At 42.5% G+C, this 22,688-nt stretch overlaps 1 protein-coding gene across 2 annotated transcripts; it reads left to right on the top strand.

Moving 5' to 3' along the window:
• The first annotated feature begins 345 nt into the window (after positions 1–345).
• Positions 346–22,315, top strand: sec24a (SEC24 homolog A, COPII coat complex component). Of its 2 annotated transcripts, XM_061751919.1 has the most exons (23): positions 346–704; positions 4,258–4,824; positions 6,595–6,747; positions 6,881–6,952; positions 9,200–9,360; positions 9,849–10,036; positions 11,118–11,220; positions 12,113–12,239; positions 12,778–12,887; positions 12,994–13,106; positions 13,196–13,314; positions 13,932–13,987; positions 15,653–15,859; positions 15,943–16,066; positions 17,425–17,583; positions 17,936–18,109; positions 18,525–18,635; positions 19,273–19,448; positions 19,535–19,672; positions 19,790–19,894; positions 20,080–20,172; positions 20,278–20,381; positions 21,485–22,315. In XM_061751919.1, the coding sequence occupies exons 1-23, from the start codon at positions 650–652 to the stop codon at positions 21,597–21,599; spliced, it is 3,330 nt and encodes a 1,109-aa protein (XP_061607903.1). In that variant the 5' UTR covers positions 346–649; the 3' UTR covers positions 21,600–22,315. The 2 variants fall into 2 exon arrangements, with proteins under 2 accessions (XP_061607903.1, XP_061607904.1); XM_061751920.1 differs by lacking the exon at positions 6,881–6,952.
• The last annotated feature ends 373 nt before the right edge of the window (positions 22,316–22,688 follow it).

Here is a 22,688-nt window from a genome sequence, read left to right as displayed (position 1 = left end):
AGTTAAATTTATAATTTATTTAAAAAAAAAACATTTGAAGTTAATGTTTGAGAACCTATGCTTCAACCAAGTTCAGAATACCACAGTTTATCATTTTAGGTGACTTTCTCCTCCGGTAATCACTTTGGGGAACCATTGGCGACGTTAGTGACTATTTTAAACCCCCCCCCCCCAAAAAAAAACAACAACAACAGACAAACAAATAAATAAAAATAAACCGCATTAGAGAGTAGAGACAACTTTAACTCCCACCGCTGCTTGTTTCTCGTAGACTGTAAAATGAAGAACACCGGAGGAAATGCCACGTGTACACACTGCGCATGCCCGACAATTTCTACGTTGATCCTTCTTGGGTGATCCCGATTTCCGGTTTATGCACGATCCCTCTAGACGAGGCCTTGCCATTCGGCACGCCGCCGTAGTGTCACTTCGAACGGGGGCTTTTCGGCCCGCAGCCATGGCCGTGTGATCGAGCCAGCCAGCCGGTCGAATTTTCAAGACAAACCCAGCCTGCCGAGACGGATATTTTCCACCTAACCCTGCGACTTGTTCCACAGCTTGTCGGCTGAAGAAGGGAGGAAGGAGAAGCGGCTAATCGCTCGCCCAAGCTAACACCGCTCTGAATCGGAACCCGGTGTCCGTTTTCAAGATGTCAACAGCGGGCTTCAACGCTCAGAACGGAACGGGACAGCCGTACGCGAATGGTAAAGTAACGACTGGCGAAATGTCACGCTAAATGAAAGGATGACACGGGAAGAACTTGTTTGGCTGCGAACGCTTGCTAAACTGTTAGCTCGCTGACTCTCCTTTTTAAAAAAAAAAAAAAAAAAAAAAAAAACGGAAATAACCACCTTCGTAAATTCGTTAAGACTGTCTAGTCGACTTGGCACAAAGTCAGCTAAAATTTCTAACTAAACGCTTGTTTGTGACAGTTTATTTGATGTATGGCTAAAAAGCTTCGGCCGCAGTGGCAAACTTGGTTTGAAAAGAAACCTGTCATCTTTCCCATTGAAATGCATTACGGCAGGGGTGGCGGTTGTCGTGAGCAACCACTTTTATATTCAATGGACAACCCTCGTCATGTGTTCTCAAGCTTCTGGAAGGTTTTCCCTAATGCGGTTTCTGCGTCAGTAACCACGACCTGCTGTTACCATGACAATTGGGTTATGATATTAATGGACTAGCTTGAAACATTCTCCGTTTTCGTTTAATTTGCCCTACTTCTCACTGCCCATGTGGCACATTGGACTTGATCCAGTTGGAAGGACTCCCAACTCTTTTGCACAAGTTGACTGTTATCTGCCCATTCTAGTAGTTTCTTTATGTGCAAAGGCACTTGTGACTCTCTTAATTTAATGTGCATTTTTGTGCCACATGTTTATGATACAGGTTTCCTTGCTAGAGAAACCAGTGTAGGAATGTATGTTTCATTCCATGCTTCTTCATTTCTAGCCAATGGACAGCTAAAGCAGTGTTTACAAGCCTTTTTTAAAATTATTATTTTACCCAAGGCGCATATTTTATGTTAGAAAAGTGTTGCGATACACCACCAGACCAAAATGTTACCTTGCCTCAATTTACTCACAAATGGACTTACTCAGTGTGTAACGTAGGCCTGTTGAGCACAAAGCTTTTATTCAGTTGGATGAATGGCAACAGGTGGATACACAGGTTAATAGTACCTTCTGCCATTAAGTTGAAGCATATTTAATTCCACCTGTCACTAGATATCACTGGCATAGCTAGATGAACAGATGTTTTTGTTTTTTTGTAGTAAACTGGAATTTGCGGGCCAATTAACTCATTCCCTGACAACCGTTTTCAAAGCAGAGTTGCCTATATTGCCAGCTGTTTAAGAGCATTTTGAGTGATCTTTCAAGAGGCACAGAATAATGTTCACTGACAGTATAAACACTTGACTGAATCTACCACAACAAAGAGTAGGCCCTCTTCTTTCATTAGAAAAAGGTTTTTAAAGTTGTTTTTTCCCCCCATTCTTGAGTAATCAACAGTAGAACAGGTGTTAGTTTCACCAAAAACTACCAGTTTCTGACCAAAAATCAGACAAAACGAGCTTTTTGTGACAACAAACGTATCAAGGAGAAGAGTGACTTTGACGCTGATATTTTTTTGCTGTTGTGACACCTCAAACTATAAAACAAAAGCAAGACTGAGAAAAGGCTTTTGACGGCAGAGTAATTATTTTACAGATGTACACCTAAAAAATTTGCAGCTTTAGTGTATTTAAAAAAATGGTAACTGTGCCTAAAATGGTCTTTGTACTGTATTAAACATAAGGCAATGTTTCTTTCATGTACCTCATACCTATCATTGATGATTTACATGCCGTTCCCCGTTCACACCATGAACAGCATCATCTTTCTTCACGAGCACACCACACTTTGTACAAACTACCGCGACACATACTGTTTATTCCATACATAGACACTCTGTTCAAGTGTCAGTGGCCCAAACTTGCCCGACTTCCAAAGTATAGGCACGTCTCTCACGTCAAATCCAAAGCGATGCAGCGCCACCAACTGCAGGGATCTGTTTGTCATTACAATAGTTTACAAACCGGAATTTCGGAGACAAGCTGGCTGCGACCCTCTTCTACGCCCCCCCCCCCCACATACACCCTTTGAAAGAGGTACTTACTTGACGACTGTATACGTCGGTAGCAGTAAACGGTTGGATTCCAGTTCACGAACATAAATGTCCACAGCAGTAAATTAGTTTCATGGCACACTGTGGTTGGGAGTCATTTCACTAAAGAATGTTTCCAGCTGTTTCAATTGGGCTTCTTTTAATCAGAAATTGGTCTGTCAGATTTAAAAACAAACAAAAAAGATTCAATTCACATTTCAATTTGTGGGAATATTACTAAATCAATTCACATATTTTATGTTTTCCCGTTTCCTCTGCGGCGTTGCTTACTTTTCCTGACTTTTCATTCATCAACTTTGAGCTCGAGATTCAAAATGACCTGGGCCTAAAATGCTGGGATTTCAGTGGATTAGCTGCCTCGGTCATTCATCCCCAGGCCATTGAGAAGAGCACTTTTCCTCCTTATCCCTTACCACGACTTGCCTCGAGCCTTACTATTATGCAATGGAGGGCAACACGCAAAATGTAATCAAATGTTGACATGAAATTACTTCGAACATTCTTGCAATACTTGCAAAGTCTTAATTTTTTTTCATTGATTATTTTGTATTAAAAGCTCCACCTTGTTCAGATGTCTTATCTGCAAAAGCTTCTCTTTATATTGGTGATATTTTAATCATCATGTGAGTAGTCAGCGAAACGAACAACACTCACTCACACGGAGCCACGCCAAGGGCAGATCAAGATTAAGGTGAATAGATTACACGCGTGCTGTCACTTCATTGCTCATTTGGTATCACGGTGTGCTTGTCATCGGCAGTTTGGTCTGCTTACCTTCAAGGTTGTCTTCACAAGTGTGTCGCCTTGGGTTAAAAAACGAAAAAAATGTGTTTATGCGGTTTGTTTGCTCAAGCTGTCATTCAAACCCTGGTGGCAAGACCACTCGGAAAGTCAACTGTAAAGTAGTAGTATAAATCGAGAAATGTGTCGAGTTGTTAAAGAAATAAGAATAAGAAAATAAGAATTTTTCGAGATATGAGTAGTTGCTTTGCCAATTAGTTTTTTGTCTTGAATTATGAGAACTACACGGTGGCAGCGCCCCTCAGAACAAATAGCAGATAGTAGTGCTACGATCAAATTGGTGCTAAACCAAAGTCATTCGCGAGTGTGGGGGGAAAAATTTTTCGGACTCGAATGGAAACGAATCGAAGAATAACGTATGACAAGATGCTGCCCGTCGTATTTACTTCCTTTGTTTTACGGCTGCCACATTGACTTGCACAGTATTTTCCAAATCATGTAGTTTATCATGAGTCACAGCTGCACGTAGCCTTCTCATCAGAGACGATAATCTCCGCAGAACGAGACAAAGTTTTTTGAAGCACTTAACAGCAAATGGTCTGTCTTGTCAACCTCATGATTTCCATCTTTGTTCTCAACCGGGTAGCCGAAATGCTCCCTTAACTGATGACCTAAATGAGCTCGGAGGGTCCCCAATTTCAAGATTTTTAGTCATGTTAGCCATGTTTCTTCCGCTCCTCTGGTCCGCTTCGTGGAGTTGAACAGGGCTAGCATTACCGTTAGCCACTGTATCGTTACAGGCTTACACTATCTGTAACAATGTATCTTCAATTTCCACCTGGTTTCCAGGTCCTTCACAGAATCCCGTTGGTGTGCAGCAGCTGCCAGTTGTCAATTACGGGGTGATGCCCCAACCCGGCTACAACCCAATGCAGGCCAAGTCTCCAGTGCCCCCTGGCCCTGGACTCTATCCCTCTGGGCCATACCAGCATATCCCCCCAGTCAGCTCCTACCAACCTGGCCCGCCACCCACGTCCTATCCAGCTGCGCCAGGCCAACCTCATCTCACCAGACCCCCGCTGGGCGGCCCCGTGTCCCACACCCCTCCTCAGTCTGCCAGCCCCATTCCTGGCCCCAGGCTGCCCCCTCCGCAGTGCACACCACCTCCACCCGCTGCGTCTTCTAGCGGCTACTACCCGAACCCGCAACATCAGCACCCGCCCCTCATGGCTCCAGCGTGGCAGTACAACTCAGCTCCTCCGCCCATGGGACCCCTCGTGCCTATGAACACGCAACCACGGGGCCCGGCGACTAACCACGTGACCCCACCTGCACCTTACAGCTCGGCAACCTCACTCTCGATGTCCCATAACGCCATGCAGCCCCCCACCTCGCTACAAGGATGCGGCCAGCCAGGTAAAAACATCAAAATGCACTTCGAGGTTCTCTTCAGGGAAATAAGCCACGTGATGGTTAAAATTATTATCTGAAAATATACCAAACTGTGGCTAAATCAATAAAAAAGATGACACAACCTGTAATGATAAAATCAGATCATTGAACTTTAGCCAATTGATTGATTTGAGTTGTATTCCCTCACTGTAAAGATTCTGGATTTAAAAAGAAAAAATAATAATAAATAAATAAATAAATCCCAACTGGATTTGCTTTGTTAATGCTGTCTGCATTTGCTGCCTTAAATAAAAGTCACTGGTGACATAGATAAAGTATTTACAGGGTTGATATGTTGGCGGAGGACCTTGCCCTCCGCTCCTGCCTTGAAAAAGTTGACACACACAGACACATGCACACGATTCACTCTGAATCTGTTCAAGGTTCAACACCACAGAGTGACACAAATCACCTGATCAGAAATTGCCACGGTAAAGTAATTTCTAGCTGATCAGTATTGGCTGAAGAAGTTCTCATTCTTTCTTTCTTTCTTTATTTTTTACTTCCTTAATTTATAAAGGTTACAAAGCGACAAAATAATTCTAGAATATGAAGATCTTGCCAAATAGAACAGTATGTTTCGGCTTTTCCGTATCAGTATTTGAAGAGTGACAGTAACAGGCTTCAAGCAACAGTCTGTGCGTCTACAGCCAGCCACAGTCATCTCTGTAGTGGGCGGCGCCTCCCAAACGCATCATTCCTCAGAGCGTGTGTTCAGAGGGAGAAGGACATGGCCACAAGCTTGTTATGAAAAAAAGAGCCACTGCGTGAGATGTGGAAACATTGGGCTAAAAGTTACGGCCAGCCGAAAGATTCTACAAACTTTAGTCAACGTCGTCAGAGTTGAAAATGTGACAGTTTAGCAAATGTGACGCATGAAACGACTTGCCTTCAAATAGAAGTTTTATTGAGCGAGAATTATTTTGTGACAAGAAAACTCCCTTTGATGGGTCTATTATCGATGAGTGGAGTCGAGCACTTGGCAACCAACTCGGCAGCTGCATTGACTCATCATACATTTAAGACACAGGCTTCTAAATAATGTACAATGAATGTATTGTTACTATGGAATAAATCAGTTGTGCTTAAATATAGGTATCCTGCATACTATGTGAAAGATTATATATTTAGAAACATCCTTTTCTTAATGCATCAGACTCCGTATCCAAATTTCAGTGACTTGACTCGCGCTTGTGTGCAAACGAATTTGATCGGGACATCCCTAACTGCGCGACGTAATAAAGGAATCAAAATGCACATCAATTAATACATTGATTTAGAAGCAACTCTATCAGTAGTTGTAGTAGTAACATTACTGTGTTTCTGCAGGAAGTTGCTTTAAGCATTACATTCTCATGTTGTTTACACTCGTTTACAAACGCGCCGTCATTGTTGCCAAGTTGGTGACTTTACCAACCCCTCTAGCGACTTTAAAAAAATAAATACAATTTAAAGCGACTAGCGAGTTTTAATTCCTGCTAAAAAAACAGACGACATAAGCGGAATCGTTTTCAGTTTGTTTTGCGTATGACAAGAAAGGTGCCCGGTGGAAGTCAATCGTGTTTTATATTGAGCATTGCCAAAGAGATTTCATACGTTTCTTTTCATACGTTGCAAAAGCATCATTTGAATAATTAGGATCAGTAATTGGAAAACAAAAGTTCATATGCATTCTTAACCTTTCCTTCCCCTAGTAATAAAGATGGACACAATTACATCCCGTTATTTCACCAGGTGGCGCTCCTCCGCCGATGAATCCAGCAGCTTCACACCAATACCACGCAAGTAGCGCTCCCTATGGGACCACTCCCACGGGCCCACCCCCCACCACGAAACCCGCTGCGCCCCCGATGGCCAATGCCACACCTCCACCCCCAAAGACAGATGGTAAGACATTCTGGCTCACGGTGGGATTCTTGCGCTTGGGTGGTGAAATCTTTCATTTCAAACAGCATGAATTTCCAAAATGTGAACTTTTTTTATATCGTTTTCTGTTGTTTCCCCTTCTTCCACATGCCAGCTCAGTGTGGGGCCGGCAGCGCTCGGCCCCTCACTGAGGCCGACGCTCAGGAAGCGGATGTTGAATGTCCAGGTGTGGTTAAATGTGTTGGTAGCTGTGCAGACATTTTGTGTCATTTCTTCTTTCCTCCTCTGTCTTGGAAAATGGAAAACTTAACTTAGAACTGATCTGGAGTCAGTGACTTTACAAACGTAGGAGAGCAGATTCCAGCAACAGTTATACACTTACTAAAGTACGCTGCTCATAAAAAGTTAGGGAGACAGGAGCCAGTTAATAGCCAGCCGCTAACCTACACTCATCTGCTGACACCCACGTCACTCACCAAGCCCGGCCCACCCTTTTCAAGCCACACACACTCAAAGTCACAGATAGTATGGAATGTGAGAATGACAACCCAAGTGGACAACTTCACATGCACATTTTGTTTAATGCAAAATACATTTTTATCCGATTAATCGTATGGATAAGCAGTATGATAATCAACCCTAAAAATATTCCTTTGCTGGGGCCTGTTGGAAAATTCTTAATGCGCATGTCTAGCTCTTCAGTGTTCCAATCTTACTCTTAAGAACACCACAGGGTGATCGCTCAAGATATTCTTCTGGAGACATTAGATAATCGGACCTTTGTTGTCTTTGACACCGCAAGGAAAGGGAAAATGTCAAATTTGTTCTGATTGTCGGGAAGAAAAAAAAGCCACATACAAGCCATAATCAATTTCCAAATTCACCCTCGGGGGAACGTAAGTAGCCCTTTATTAGAGAGACAAACTTGACTGTTTTCATCCATAACATTGGAATCCATGATAAAATCCACGAGATGTCCAGGGGGATACATTCCAATCGTGTCACTAGTTTTATTTATTTAAAACATTTTTTTACATTACTATCCAATGGTGGAAGATACTCAACGAGGCTACTCAAGTGAATCGCTCCACATTTAAATGCACAAGTCAATTAGAGAAAAATGAATCCGATCCAGCAGGCTGATTCTTGTCGAGAAATACGAGCTTGTCAACACGCCCTCGTTGAAGCTACCATATTTTCGCGACCGTAAAGCGCACCGTATTAAAAGGCCCGGTCTCAGTTACGGGGTCTATTTCTGTATTTAACACATACATAAGGCGCACCGTATTATTGGGCGCAGGCATGGTAAAACATACGCTAGCTTATAACATGGTAGCATGCATGCTAGCGTATGCTTTTAAAAAGGCAGCGGGAGCAAAACTGAGTTCGGTTGTACTTTATTGAAGTATTTAACAATGTACTCATGTTATTTTTTGATCAATCCTCATCCACAAATCCATCAAAGTCCTCATCTTCTGCATCCGAAATGAACAGCTGGGCAAGTTCTCCGTCAAACAAGGCGGCTCGGACAAGAGTAAAAGCAGATACCTTAGCCCAGGCATCCACAATCCATTCACATATGGTAGCGTAACTCGCCTGGCGCTGCCTCCTAGTCTTAGTAAAGCTGTGTTCGCCATCTGTCATCCATCGCTCCCACGCCGCTCGCAACTTCGCTTTGAACGCCCTGTTAGCACCGATGTCCAGCGGTTGGAGTTCCATGGCAAGCAAGCACAACAGTAAAAGCCGACTTCTCGTGCCCCGTTGTGGGTATCGCTACCGTGCTGGTCCCCTTCTTCTCTACAGTGGTTCACCGGGATGTCGAAAGTGAGCGGCACCTCGTCCGTGTTGGTGATGTGGTTGGGCTGGATGTGTTTGTCGGCGATCTTTTTACTGCAGTAGGAGCGGAAGATGGCCAGCTTTTCCTTGTAATCCGCCGGCGTGCCTTTAGCGTCCCCTTTCACGCGCACCCTCCCCCCTTTAACGTCCGCACGCTGTCCTCAGTCACGTACGCCTTTCCTCGATGTAAGCAGCGTGTCGGCAGGAAATGCTCCCAGTCAGTCAAGCGGAGCGCTCATCAAAGTCACACAACAACATTTACAGATTTTGGAACTCGGTGCACACATAAGGCGCGCCGCATTATAAGGCGCCCCGTCCATTTTGGAGAAAATTTAAGACTTAAGTGCGCCTTATGGTCGTGAAAATACGCTACATGAAGTCCGTCCAGAGTAGAAATGTCCTCTGCGTGTACATTTTCATGACATGTTGTTCCATCTCATCGCTGCTGATTGACGGCATTCACCTTTCATGAGTTAAAGGTCATGTTTTTGTGTTTATTAAAAAAAACAAAACAAAAAAAAAACAGGAATGGTCGGCAATTCCAATCATGTGGACAACAAACTGGGTTAGTTGACGTAAAAGATAGACACGGAATATCTTCAATTCGCTCTCATGCTGCTTTTTTTCCCCTCCCCAGCCGGGCCACCCCAGCCTGGCCCGCCGGGTCGGCACTTGGGCCACTACCCCTCCCTCCCGCCAGGGTACCAGCACCACGCGCCTCCCCACGGCGGACCCTCGCACCTAGCAATTCAGAGCGCCACGCAGCCTTACACTCGAGCACCTCAGCCGTACCAGCAGGTGAAAGGGGACAAAGACATGCTGACTCAGCGGTCCGCTGTCTGTTTGTTCTTATTGACATGCGTGTGTGCGTCTCAGTATGTATTTGTCAATATGTTTGTATGTCTGCGTGCGTGTGTCTGACTGTGTGTCTCAGTGTGTGTGCCTATTTGTGTCAATCTTTCTGTTTGTCAATTTGTCTTTCTGTTAATGTGTGTGTCTGTCTGCGTGTGTCTGTTTATGTAACAGCCCGCTCTCCCAATTGTCATGCATTTGCTTTGCTCTTACCTTAAGCAAGTGTAAACTCACTCTCATGTTTGTGACTCTGTGTGTGTGTGTGTGTGTTTGTGTAACAACATGCTCATAAACTCATTCTCAAGTTAAGGTGCAAGCTTTTCATTCATTTTGCAGATCGTCTTGTTCTTCAGCCAAACTATTGACTACCAGCGTGTTACAGTCATTTAGGCAATGTGGCCAAACCCTCCTTGTGTTCTCCCCCCACCCCCCAGCCACCTCCTGGCCCCGGCCCAGCCCAGCTCAGCCCGTCCCTGGCTTCCATGAGTCTGCAGTCCGGCACCCCCGAGACCCTGCGAGTGGTCAACCTGCTCCAGGAGCGGAACCTGCTGCCCCCTGGCCCTGTCCCGGCCCCCACCCCTTGCCTGCCCCAAGACCTGCAGAAGATCAACTGCAGCCCAGAGTAAGGACACTTGAACATGCTTCAATCATTAGGTACACCTAGACAACCTGATGACATTTAACTCATTCACTGGCAGCCGTTTTCAAAGCAGCGTTTCCCATATTGCTAGTTGTTTTAGAGCATTTTGACTGATCTTTCAAGACCTACAGAATATTGTTCTGTGACAGTATAAGCACTGAATCTCCCAAAAGAAAGAGTAGACTCTCTTCTTTTACTAGAAAAGAATGTTTGTTTCTAGCTTTTTTACATTCTTTAGTAATCAGCGGTAAGCACATGGGTTGCTTTTACCCAAAACCATCGGTTTCTGAAAATGCGTCAGGCCTGATCCGTGAAATTGCCCACACTAGCAAATCGGGCCATTAAGATGCTAAAATCGCAGATTCTGATCGAGGCACAAGGTCCACACAGCAGTGTGTGTTGTTTAAACTAATGTACTAAAAAAAAAAAATACTAATGCATATTATGTTGAGATGTGTAAAATTATACATTGATCAATAACAAATGAATATAATTAGGAATTTGCTACTATACGTACTACAGTATAACTGCGCATGAAAAAGGATTTTGACTTCGTCCGGCTGGACACCTACCTGCTCAATACTACACTGTACAGTTTATTTAAATAGCGGTAGACTTCACACAAATATCTCTGTTGAGCATAGTTTAATTTCTACCAAAGCTATTACAAACTGTCCAAAAAAATGCATAGAAAGAAAAAGAAAAAAGTGTGTGCTGTTTTTCACCTCATAAGTATGTTATCCTTTATTTTTTCCCATCGTAATATACAGTGCAGTGAAAAAGTATTGCCCCCATTCTCAAATTCTTATTTTTTTTTGCATAGTTTCCCCACGCTAATCTTTCAGGTCATCAAATATAACTATTAGATGGTGGTTGTTTTCACCTTGGAACTCTGCCATGCTAAGTTTCAAAATCAGTGAATAATTGTTTTTATTCCTCGTGATTGCAATATCAATCAAAGTAATCGTGATCATTTTTTTCCCCATAATCGCCCCGCCCTATCCCACAGTCAAATCTTTAGATTCTGTCACATGTATAACTCTCTCGCTCTCTCTGTCTCCAGAGTCTTTCGTTGCACGCTGACCAGCATCCCTCAGACGCAGTCTCTGCTCAATAAAGCCAAGATGCCGCTGGGCCTGCTGCTGCACCCCTTCAAAGACCTCTCAGTAAGCCCAACTCCATATTAAGCGCTCATTGTGTTGTTTTCGCCTCTTAAAAACATACAATCGCACAATTCTGCTTCATGTAGCTGAGGATAAAAGGCCACCCAAGGCTTGGCGCTTTGTTATCAAAATGTTTTCTTTCCCCTGATAAAATAATTTGAACCGACACCAAGTGATTAGCACATTGATTTCAATTCAACAGGCTTCAAAGGATTAACGTGTGTGTTATGCTTGTTTTTTTTTTTGGCTTTTTGGTTTTCCAAAAAGTAGTGATAGCCTCAACTAGGAGTGTTTTTTTTATTTTTTCATTATTTTATTTTTTTAATTTATTATTATTTTTTTTTTTTTGCCAACACATTTTCATTTTACAATCAGTTTTTGTGAGCATCTTACTTGCTTCAGGCCTTTTTTCCCCCTTAAATCTTAATTGAGATTTTGTTACTGGTTATGAGTAAGTTTAACTTAATTAATACAATAATTCTATAGGTGGTGGGAGTAAAAATACACTACTTTTAAGATATCGGTTGTTGTTGTTTTTTTGACGCGAGCTATGTTTAACTTAAGAAATCTTTACTCTTGTATTGGCAGATATTTTTACAATTATTTTTATATTCCTTTTTTTTTTGTTAAGCTCAGTCTTGGCAGTGTTGACCTTGAGTCATTTTTATTGCCAATTTTTATGTGAATGATAGGCTTGTTAGGCGCAGTTTGCCAGCCTCCTCGAAGCATTTGTTTGTCAACAAACACGCTGAACTCCCGTCGTGTTGATTCTGCTTCACGCCATGCTCCGAGTAGTTCCGCCTAGCCGCAGAGGAAATATTCCAAGCAATTCCCAGCACGCGATTTGACTAAGTGTGGCCCTCCCTCTTTTAATCGCTCTCTCACACACTTCCAGCAACTTCCCGTGGTGACGTCCAGCACCATCGTCAGGTGTCGCTCTTGCCGAACCTACATTAACCCCTTCGTGTCTTTCTTGGACCAGAGGAGGTGGAAGTGCAACCTGTGCTATCGGGTCAATGATGGTAAGACAAACAAAAGACAATTAAACACTGCATCTTTTTTTTTTTTTTTTTTTTTTTTTAAACAACAGCATTTAACCAAAGCAGATAATTTCATCTAATAAAGGTAGACTAGCTTAATGCTAACATATAATGCAAAAGCATTTGCATAGAGTTACAGTGATTACAAACCTTCAAACAACTACTCCTTTAACACACACACACACAGCAGCAACATTGACATTCAGCATTGGCTCTCAATTTAAAGAAACGCTACAGTACAATAACTATACATACACATAGACAGTATTTTGTCACGAAAATAAAGATAATTTTCATATTTTTGTCTGACTTTGCAAGACGGGAACAGGTGAATTTGCGAGCTAATTGAGTTATGAGCTTGGTCATGGAACCAATCAAACTTGTGAGTAGAGGTACCACTATAATAGTAATAAATGTTCATTAAGTATGGGTGTGGATTTTGGATCTGAAGATGTTGAGTCAGGTAAAATTCAATTTATTTATAGCTTGCTGCTGTGTGTGTGTGTGCGTGCGTGTGAAGTTCCTGAGGAGTTCATGTATAATCCAGTCAGTCGATCCTACGGAGAACCACACAAGAGACCCGAAGTACAGAACGCAACCATCGAGTTCATCGCTCCTTCAGAATACATGGTGGGCATCAGTTGTTGGGTCAAGTTTTAAATTCAATTTTAAAAAAAAAAAATAAAAGATACTCACCAAAACTGAGCCACGAGTTGTTCTCAATCCCCATCGCTAGCTGAGGCCACCGCAGCCGGCTGTGTACCTCTTTGTCTTGGACGTGTCCCACAACGCGGTGGAGACTGGCTACCTGAAAGTGTTCTGTCAGTCGGTGCTGGACAACATCAACGCGTATGTGAACAATGACTTCATTTGTGACATTTCACTTCACTTCCACCTGGTACTGACAGCCTGTTTGTTTCTGCACACGTGTGCCAAAGGCTGCCTGGAGACTCGCGGACAAAAATCGGCTTCATCACCTTCGACAGCACCGTCCACTTCTACAACCTTCAGGAGGGACTTTCCCAGCCTCAGATGCTCATCGTCTCGGACATCGAAGGTGAGTCACTTCATTAAGTATTTGCGGATTCTTTTTGGGAACCCATCCTTTTGTTATTAGCTTAAAAAGTAAGATTTGCTTTTTTGTGCTTAGGCCAAAGCCATGTCTAATATGTTTTTTTTTTTGTCGCCAACTTGTGGAATCTTCGGGCCAAGGAACTACAGTGGTACCTTGAGATACGAGTGACCAGACTTTTTTGAGATACTAGTCAATGCTCGGCCTTTTTTTGCTCTGACATGGAAGCAAAAATTTGACATACGAGTGCTGCATGGTGGTTGTGAATGTATGTCAACTCAGCAATTCTTCCCAAAAAAAAAAAAAAAGCTTTCATGATCTATACTGCCACAACCAGTTGAAGTTTACCGTCAAAACTAAACAAAGCTGGGAGACTTTGTATATTTAATAACTCCCAAATAGCTTCGCCTTGGATAGTCTAGTTATGTCTAAAATTGATCAAATTAAAAAAATACTTTGCTGCCAGTGGCATCTATCAGCAGTTGCGCACATTTTTGTGTGTGCATAAATTACATGTGGATTTTCGTCATTTGCGGCAGGGCTCTCCAACTAGCAGGGGAACATTTTGTATTTTATATGTATTATGCTTTTGTGTCCCACAGATATCTTTTTACCTACACCAGACAGCCTTTTAGTGAACCTCAATGAGAGCAAAGAGGTAAGAAATGTGTTTAATCATTGGGAAACACCTTTTCAGGATGTCTGGGGTTAAAGTCTTAAAGTCATTTTGAAAAAGCTTTTCCAAATTTTTCCAAAATATATCCTTACAAATGACATAATCCTTAAATCCACCATTCAAAGGTGGTAAAAATTGAGTTAATGCTTTCACGACAGCCGGCACGACTGATAATAACTAAATAATGACTCTAAGTCAATATTTAATTTTGTTCAGGGAAGTTAAGGTCGATAGCAGTAGTTAGCATGAATAAATGGTGCTACCCGTAAGAAACCAGTACAGTGTTTGGTACTTATTTTATGTGGTACTGCATGCAAAAAATATTATTGAAACATTTCTTAAGCTACTGCGACACAATATTGAGTCTGTATTGTCCATTTTTAGCGGGGGGGAAAATGAATGGGAGGTCTTTGAATTTAATGGAAGTGGTCTTAAAACTGGCATCCTTACACGTGCATATACTATGTAATTTTACCTTTTTTTTTTTTGTTTTTTTTTTTTAAACACGACGGTGTGCTTTATTCATTCACTGCCATCCGTTTTCTGCGCCGTTCCCTGTATGGCCAGCCATTGTGGAGCATTTTGACTGATCTTTCAGGACTCAGAGATTAGTGTTCTGTGACCATATATGCACCAAACCTACCAATAGAAGGAATAGACTCTTCCACCAGAATAAAGTTTGTTTATAGCTTTCTTTTACCTTCTTCAGTAATCAGTAGTAGAATGAGTTGGTTTCTGACCAAAAAGATGAAAAAAAAATTTGATTGATTGTGAAATTTAACATCAAGCAGAGCAGTGACTTTGAAGCTAGTATTTTTTTTTTTTACCTTTGTGACAGCTCAAACTACTAAACCATCAAGACAAGACAGAGAAAGGACCTTTGATGGGGGAAATTCTTTTTATTTTTTTACACGTATAAAACTAAGAAACACGCTGTGTGTGTTGCTGACTCAATGCATGACTCGGTTGAACTGTGATTTTTTTTTTTTTTTTTTTTTTTTTTAATAAACATGGCGTTCACTCTTCACTCTTTGAAGTTTCAGCTTTTCCCACGATCGTGACACTCACCACCTAATAACTACCGCGAAACATACTCTGTTCAAGTGTCACGTGCCTAAACTTCTCCGATGTGTTGACTTTTCACTCCGTCATAAGCGAGGTGACCAGCTGAGGTTCACCGCCTAATCTTTATCTTTTCAAGTTCAAAGTGCTGCAATGCCGCCATCTGCAGGGATCTTAGTTAGCCATGACAGCGGTTTACAAACCGGATTTTCACAGACAAACACGGCGAGACCGTCTTCCACGGCTACCCGCTAAGAAATGTACTTCGCATAATAGTTTCAACAATTTTAATAAAACCAAGAAATGTATTTGTCTGTTCATGAGTCTGTTGTGAGTTTTGCCTTTCAGTTCCTTGTTTGAGAATGGCAGTTGTTCAAAAAGTACTGTAATACGGAACAGTTGGACATGTACATTCAAAAGTTCACATAAATTTATGACGTTCACATTGTTATAGTGCATTTGAGGTTCATCCTTAAATTTCTCCCCGAAGCCCAATACCCCTAACTTTCTGAGTAGTGTATTTGTTCAACTTAAAAGGATAAGCGCTGCTCTGAAGCTGTAATTTAACAATAACGTGTCTTCCAGCTGGTGCAGGATCTTTTGAAGAGCTTGCCCACGTTATTTGAGAAGACAATGGAGACTCAATCGGCGCTGGGCTCGGCCCTGCAGGCCGCCTTCAAGCTGCTGTCGCCCACCGGCGGGCGCTTGTCCGTCTTCCAGACGCAGCTGCCCAACCTTGGCGTCGGGGCGCTCCAGTCCAGGGAGGACCCCAACCAAAGAGCGTCTGCCAAGGTGCTAGGTTGACCAGTTGAGGTCAGAATGTTGACGATGATCACATCCTCACAGACTTCATCTTGTGTGTCTTCCCCTTTCAGGATATCCAGCACTTATCCCCGGCGACAGACTTCTACAAGAAGCTGGCGCTGGACTGCTCGGGGCAGCAGGTGGCCGTCGACCTTTTCCTGCTCAGCTCTCAATACTGCGACTTGGCGTCTCTCGGTGAGTCAGCGGTGGTTTAGTGCTTCAGGGCCACATTTGATTTTTAAAACAACAAATTAGTAGGGGGCGGAATGGTTTTTGAAAACTGTCCAAACTGTTCGGTTTGAGTGTTTGGGTTGGTCCGCATGTGTCGTGTATGGATGGGGATGTGAAACTATAGATGCGAAGTTTACAGTCGCGCTAATGCTAGCCAAGATGGTGCCGCACATTGTCGTATCTCTGCGTTGACTCCCACTAGGCAGGACACACCTTTTGCGTCATGCTGTTCCAGCGATGGAGCAGCTGCACTCGAGTACTCGAGTGGGATTCATAATCACGCTGCAGTGGCATACGGCTCTCCTCACTGTACTTTTTTGGACTATTTCCTTGTTTGTTTATGCACTATCGGTTCTGTGAACATTCGCTACGCCCGCCAGGACCTTGAAAGAACCTGGCGCCCGGCACCAGAGACCTGTTTCGAGTCGCTCTCATTGCTCTCATAACATCCCGGTTGAACGTGAGATCATCGTAGCGAGCAATATCTCTGGCGCATGAAACGGACTTCCAAGTCACCAAAAACGAACCGTGGATTTTGTGAACCGTTCCACCCTACAAAATAGTTAAAAGGTGTATTTAAAATATGCATACGTGTATTCTAGTCCTAAAATAATTCACTCCTTTCAAATTGTATTTATAAATGATTAATTATTTAGTCACAAAAATATAATATTCTTAAATGTGTATGTAAAACTGTTTTAATAAAAGAAATCTCAGACAAATCTCAAACATCAAATTTTTTTGTGAATTGAGACAAATGTTTTTTTGATTTTTTTTTTCTGGTTACAGGTTTAATCTAATTTTTTATTAAGGGTATTCTAAGTTAATATACTAAGCAATTAAGATGGTAATTTGGGGGGAAAAGACATCTTTCTCAAAAGGTCTTTCAAAGAGGCCTTTGTCATTTCATTGCAAAACAAGACAACGCCAAGAAAATAATGTAGCTCAAAAACTGGTTAGTCAAAATGTTCATATTACTACAAAATTACGTGTTATACTTTGTGAATAATAATTAACCGGTGGGTGCACTAAAACTACAGTCTGAACTGACCCTTAACCTTAATCCTTCAAAGGAAGAGATGAGTCACAGTGGTTGCACAGTCAGTTACCTTCTTTCTTGCTCAAAGATTTTTTCAAATGAATACATTTTAGTTAACCAACTTTAGAGGGGAAATAACAGCTAAGTGAATGCAACAATTTTTTACAGGATACTTAACATGCAATTGGTGCTCATTGGGCTGGATTAAAGCAAGAATTAAACAATAACAAAGAGAGGAGAGTACAGATGAAGTGAGAGATTCCTTCTTCCTTCTCCTTGCCAGGCTGCATATCGCGGTACTCTGCTGGGAGCATCTACTATTTCCCCTCCTACCACGACAAACACAATCCTGCCCAGGTGGAGCACTTCCAGAAGGACCTGAAAAGATACCTGACGAGGAAGATCGGCTTCGAGGCTGTCATGAGGATACGCTGCACCAAAGGCATGCTGCAAACCAGCCTTTGACACACCATCTTGACCAAACACCTCTTAAAACATTCACTGCCATTGACGGCTTTAGAAGTCAAATATCCATGTTAATTGGGAAGGCTAGCAGTGAATGAGATAATCAATCCAAACTGCAAATGAATGGTGTGAAGCTAGTACTGGCTAATTTAACCAAATCACAGCACCACCATATTATTTTCACAGTTGATGGTGGGCAGAAACTCCAGAGAACTATTTGTATACATGTAGACATGAAAAAGTCAATGTTTTCTAATATAGAGTGTCGTTGATCTCTGTGGGTAATTTTATATATCTATATATATATATTCCCCCCCCCCCCTCTGCAGGTCTGTCCATTCACACATTTCACGGCAACTTCTTCGTGCGGTCCACCGACCTGCTGTCGCTGCCCAATGTGAACCCGGATGCCGGCTTTGCCGTGCAAATGTCCATCGACGAGAACCTGGATGACATGCAGGTTGTCTCCTTCCAGGCTGCGTTGCTCTACACTTCCAGTAAAGGTACACGCTCACACTTTCTGTGACTAACGGGGAGGGGGATAGGTTCCAATCAAAAAAATATCAGCAAATAGGTGAAATTGCCAATGTCGAAATGCAAAAATGCGGGCGTCCACTGTGTACGAGATGATCTGGTCTCAAATTACACACAAATTCATTTAGTGTGAATTGTGGGCCTGTTTAGTTGGATTATTCTGTTGTATTAATGGCCAAATGTAGAGACACAGGTTAATTGTACCTTCTGCCATCTAGTGGAAGAGCAGTTAGTTGTTATGCTTGTCACTATATGTCGCTGGCATTGATGTACAAAGATATATTTGTAATAAATCATCATTTTCAGACCAATGAGGTGAAATGGAATCCTTTTTGGCAGAGGGCTTGAGACTCGCTATTCTGTTTAAATCTCTGCTTTTAACAGGCGAGAGGAGGATCCGCGTGCACACCCTGTGCCTCCCGGTGGTGCACTCTCTTTCAGACGTCTTTGCTGGCGCTGATGTTCAAGCCATGGCCGGGCTGCTGGCGTGCATGGGTGAGGACCACACTTTCATTGATGACGATCACAATATTCTTTACTGCTCTTAGTTCAAAATCTTAGTCAGTTAAAAAAAAAATCCTTTCTTGTGCTATTTCCAAGCTGTTGTGTATGCCAAAGCCACAGGTGGCACTTTTATCTTAGTCTCGCAACCATTTTAACCTGTCAGAAGCCTGATGAAAGTCACTTGGGTGTGAATCAAGAAAAAGAATCCTAGCGAGGCTTCCGTCCACATGACTACCAGATGCACTGACAGATGGTCCTAAGTGGCAACCACCGCATACTGACCACTCAGCTCTCTACTGGCTCAGCTCAGTAAGAAAATATTTTTGACAGCAGCCTGCAAAAGTACGCTGGACGGAAGGAAACAAGGATGTATGAAAGGAAGGATGCACAGATTAAATAAAGGAAGGAAACTAGGATGTTTGGAAGGAAGGAAGGGTCTTTTTTTGGGAATGGTGGAACAGTTTGTGCAATGTTGCATTCATGAGCTTCAACTGTGAAAATTGTAATGGATAAGTGTAAATGTCATTAAAAGGAGAAAATGCACCTCCAAAGCGAGGGCCCGTACATATTTTGAGACTTGCGCATTCTTTGTTGTGCTAACGTACGTAAACGTGTCATCTTATTCCAGCTGTGGACCGCTCGGTGACGGCCAGCCTGAGCGACGCCAGGGACGCCATGACCAACGCCGCCATCGACTCTCTGTCATCGTACCGCCAGTCGGTGCTGACCATCCAGCAGCCGGGTCTGCTCGCCCCAGCCTGTCTCAGACTCTTCCCCCTTTATATCCTCGCTCTGCTCAAGCAGGTCTGCCGCCATTACAGCACCTGCTTAAAGGCTTTAGTGTTATTATTGAATGTTCATCCACTTCTGTGTTTGTTTGTTTCTCCCAGAAAGCATTCAGGACGGGAACCAGCACCAGGCTGGACGACCGGGTGGCTTCCATGTGCCAACTCAAGTACCAGCCGCTAGCCTACGCCATGCTGATGATCCACCCCGCGTTGTACCGTGTCGACGACCTGACCGATGAGGTGAGGAAGACAATCGCGAGAGACTCCATGTTTAATATTGCTGGACAAAGTTGATGTATTCCCCAGTTTACTGAAGTACAGTCTGTTTGTAAGTAATTGTTGTCTTTGTGTTCCCAGGGCGCTTTGAACGTCAGCGAGCGGACCGTCCCTCAGCCGAGAGTGCTGCAGCTGTCTGTGGAAAAGTTGAGCAGAGACGGAGCCTTCCTCATGGATGCTGGAACGGTGTGGATTAACATTTCATTTAATGTCGAAATAGTCTACTGCAAAAACTAATTTGTCACATAAATTCAAACACGCAAAGAAGGCTGTTTTAAAAAATCAAGTCACTAAATAGAGCCTGTAAGGCTACTTATACAACAGTGCTGTTCCAACTGGTGTTTATTTTTTTGTCCCCTATGTTGCTACAGATCATGTATCTGTGGATCGGACGCAACTGCAACCCCAACTTCCTCACGCAAGTCCTGGGTGTCCCCAACTACGCCGCCGTGCCTGAAAACCTGGTAAGATTTGTCCTTTTTTTAAATTTTATTTATTTATTTTTTTTGGGTAAATCTGCCATCCTAATGCTCACAATGCTAATGCTAACAATGACGTTTTTGTGCTAGTATCTGCTGCCAGAGCTAGACACTGCCGAGTCGCAGAGGACCACAGCGTTCGTGGGCTGGCTGAGGGAGCAGAGGCCCTTCTTCCCCTCGCTGCACGTCATCAGGTGGGCAGGAAAAGAAACTTTTTTTTTTGCTGAACACTGCATCACGTTCCGATGCAAATGGAAAATATTTGCTAATAATGGACCCCCTCCCCTCCAAAAAGTTTTGGATTGCCGATACAGTACACTGTTCGACATCTGCGACTTGTCCTATCCTCCACTTTTGTGCCATCTTGTGGCATCTTGAGGCTGAGGAACTATGTTTGGGTGAGCGGAGGAGTTTCATTTCGCCAGGCCATAGCCTTTTCTAATAGAAACAAGTGCTTTCCTGCCATCTTGTGATATCTATAGGCCATTCCCACCATTTTTGAATGGGTGTCCATTATGCGTCGATTTTTGCTGTTCATGGGAGGGCTCTGTCCCTAATTCGTTCCGGGATCATGCTCAATCTCAAATCAACTTTCCCCGTTGAAGTGAATGGAAATTCCATTAATGCATTCCACCACAGCAAAAAAATGGCAACACATTTTTTTGGGGTGTTTTTAATGAGAAATGACAGTGTTATACTTTATATATAGTAATCACATACATAGAATGGAATGAGTTGAGCAGTTTGTGCGTCGTCGTCATTCGATGGGCATTGTGCTGCTCCTTCCGGTGTGTGCACCTTGGCCACCAGGGGACATTATAATACAAGATTTGATTAAAACAGACTGTTGCAACTTAGCTGCAGTATTATTAGTTGTTTTTCTCAGATAAAGAATATATATGCCAGTGAGGATCGTTGTATAGGCTACATGTCTTACTACCATTTTTGTTAAAATGTTGTTGATGGGTTTGTAATTACCGCAACATTGATGCTAATTTCAGTAGCCAGTCTATAATGTTTTGCATTGTATTAGCGTTAAGCTAGTGGCATTTCTTAAGGGGGCGCTTACTATACCTTACGTTGAGAAGCTAGCTGTTAACACGAAATAGATCCGCAACCTTCTCTGAATCATCTTGAGCAGTTTACCACCTTTCTTTGTCTGCTGTCAAACACATAAAGCAACCTTGCCCGCCTCTGGGACCTCTACCAGAATCTTTCATCCCATGAGCTATCATGTAACTCCACCTATTGTTTTCTTACATTTGTTTTCTTTTTCTTTTTTTTTTTCTCCTCCCAGAGACGAGAGCCAACTGAAAGTCCCGTTCATGCAGAACATGATCGAGGACCGCACCGAGTCGGCGCTGTCCTACTACGAGTTCCTGCTCCACCTGCAGCAGCAGATTTCAAAATGATCCGTTTGTGTATCAAATGTATGTATGTAAAAGATGGAAAGTATCAGTGTTTATTCTCATAGAACAATAATGTCCAAAGTTGAGGTATGGCTCAGATGTGAGCTCGCTGATGGCAAAAGCACAGACTCCTTTACTCGAATACGTCACATGTATGGAAGTGTGTGCGAGTGTGTGTTTAAGGCTGACTGAGGTGTCTGACTGTTATCTGAAGTATTTTACACAGCCATCACTTTTTTTGGGGGGGGGGGGAGCAAGGGGGTTCCGTCTCTCTGTGTTGAACAAATCTCTGAAAAAAGCAAGAAAGTTTCAGGCGCCAACTTGAATGTTGGGTCGCAGTCTCATGTTTCGTTTTTTTTTTTTTTTTTTTTTTTTTTTTGCGCTCCCCCTCCTCTGTTTAATTTATGAGCCTCCCAATGTGATTAAAATTCAATGATTGCCTTGAACGGGAACTGTACTTTTACTACCAAGCCTCCTGTTGAAACGCAGACTATCTATATATAAAATATTTTAATATAATAGCAAACAGGAGGGTTTTTTTTTTTGTTTATTAATACAAGACGTAACAGAAAAAGCCATTGTGATCTTTTAATCATGCTTATTGATACTTGTATATTGAAAATACTGCATTATATCAATGGTGGAGAGATGCTAATGAATTTTAGTATGACCGTTTAGGTGAACTGTCATCAAAAATAAATTGTTTGGGACTTTTTAAATGTTGTGTTGTTGTTTTTTTTGTGGCAGTGAGTTAACAGCTGGAAGAAGGTGGACCAAATGAGGCACTTTTTCTTTCTCCCAAGAGTGTGATTGCTAATTTGTAATTGATGTATTATAAAAATAAAAAAATCTAAATGTATTTAGAAAACGGACAAATAAGGTCAAAATTGTCTTGAAAATAAAGAATACACTGCTTATTCAAAGGTTGCACACATTGTCACGTGACTCATGTGTCTTCAAACATTGCCGCTATATCACAAAAATTGGTTTATTGACATGGTGTTTTCACACAATATTTACTGTAATGCACCAGGAGAAAATACTTAAGAGCACACAAATGCAGGAGCTGGTGTCGGCCAAAAATTATGCAAA

The sequence above is a fragment of the Phyllopteryx taeniolatus genome, chromosome 17 (genome assembly GCF_024500385.1).
Source record: "Phyllopteryx taeniolatus isolate TA_2022b chromosome 17, UOR_Ptae_1.2, whole genome shotgun sequence".
In the NCBI taxonomy this organism is placed as follows: Eukaryota; Metazoa; Chordata; class Actinopteri; order Syngnathiformes; family Syngnathidae; genus Phyllopteryx; species Phyllopteryx taeniolatus.
This window is presented reverse-complemented; position numbering and strand designations above follow the sequence as displayed.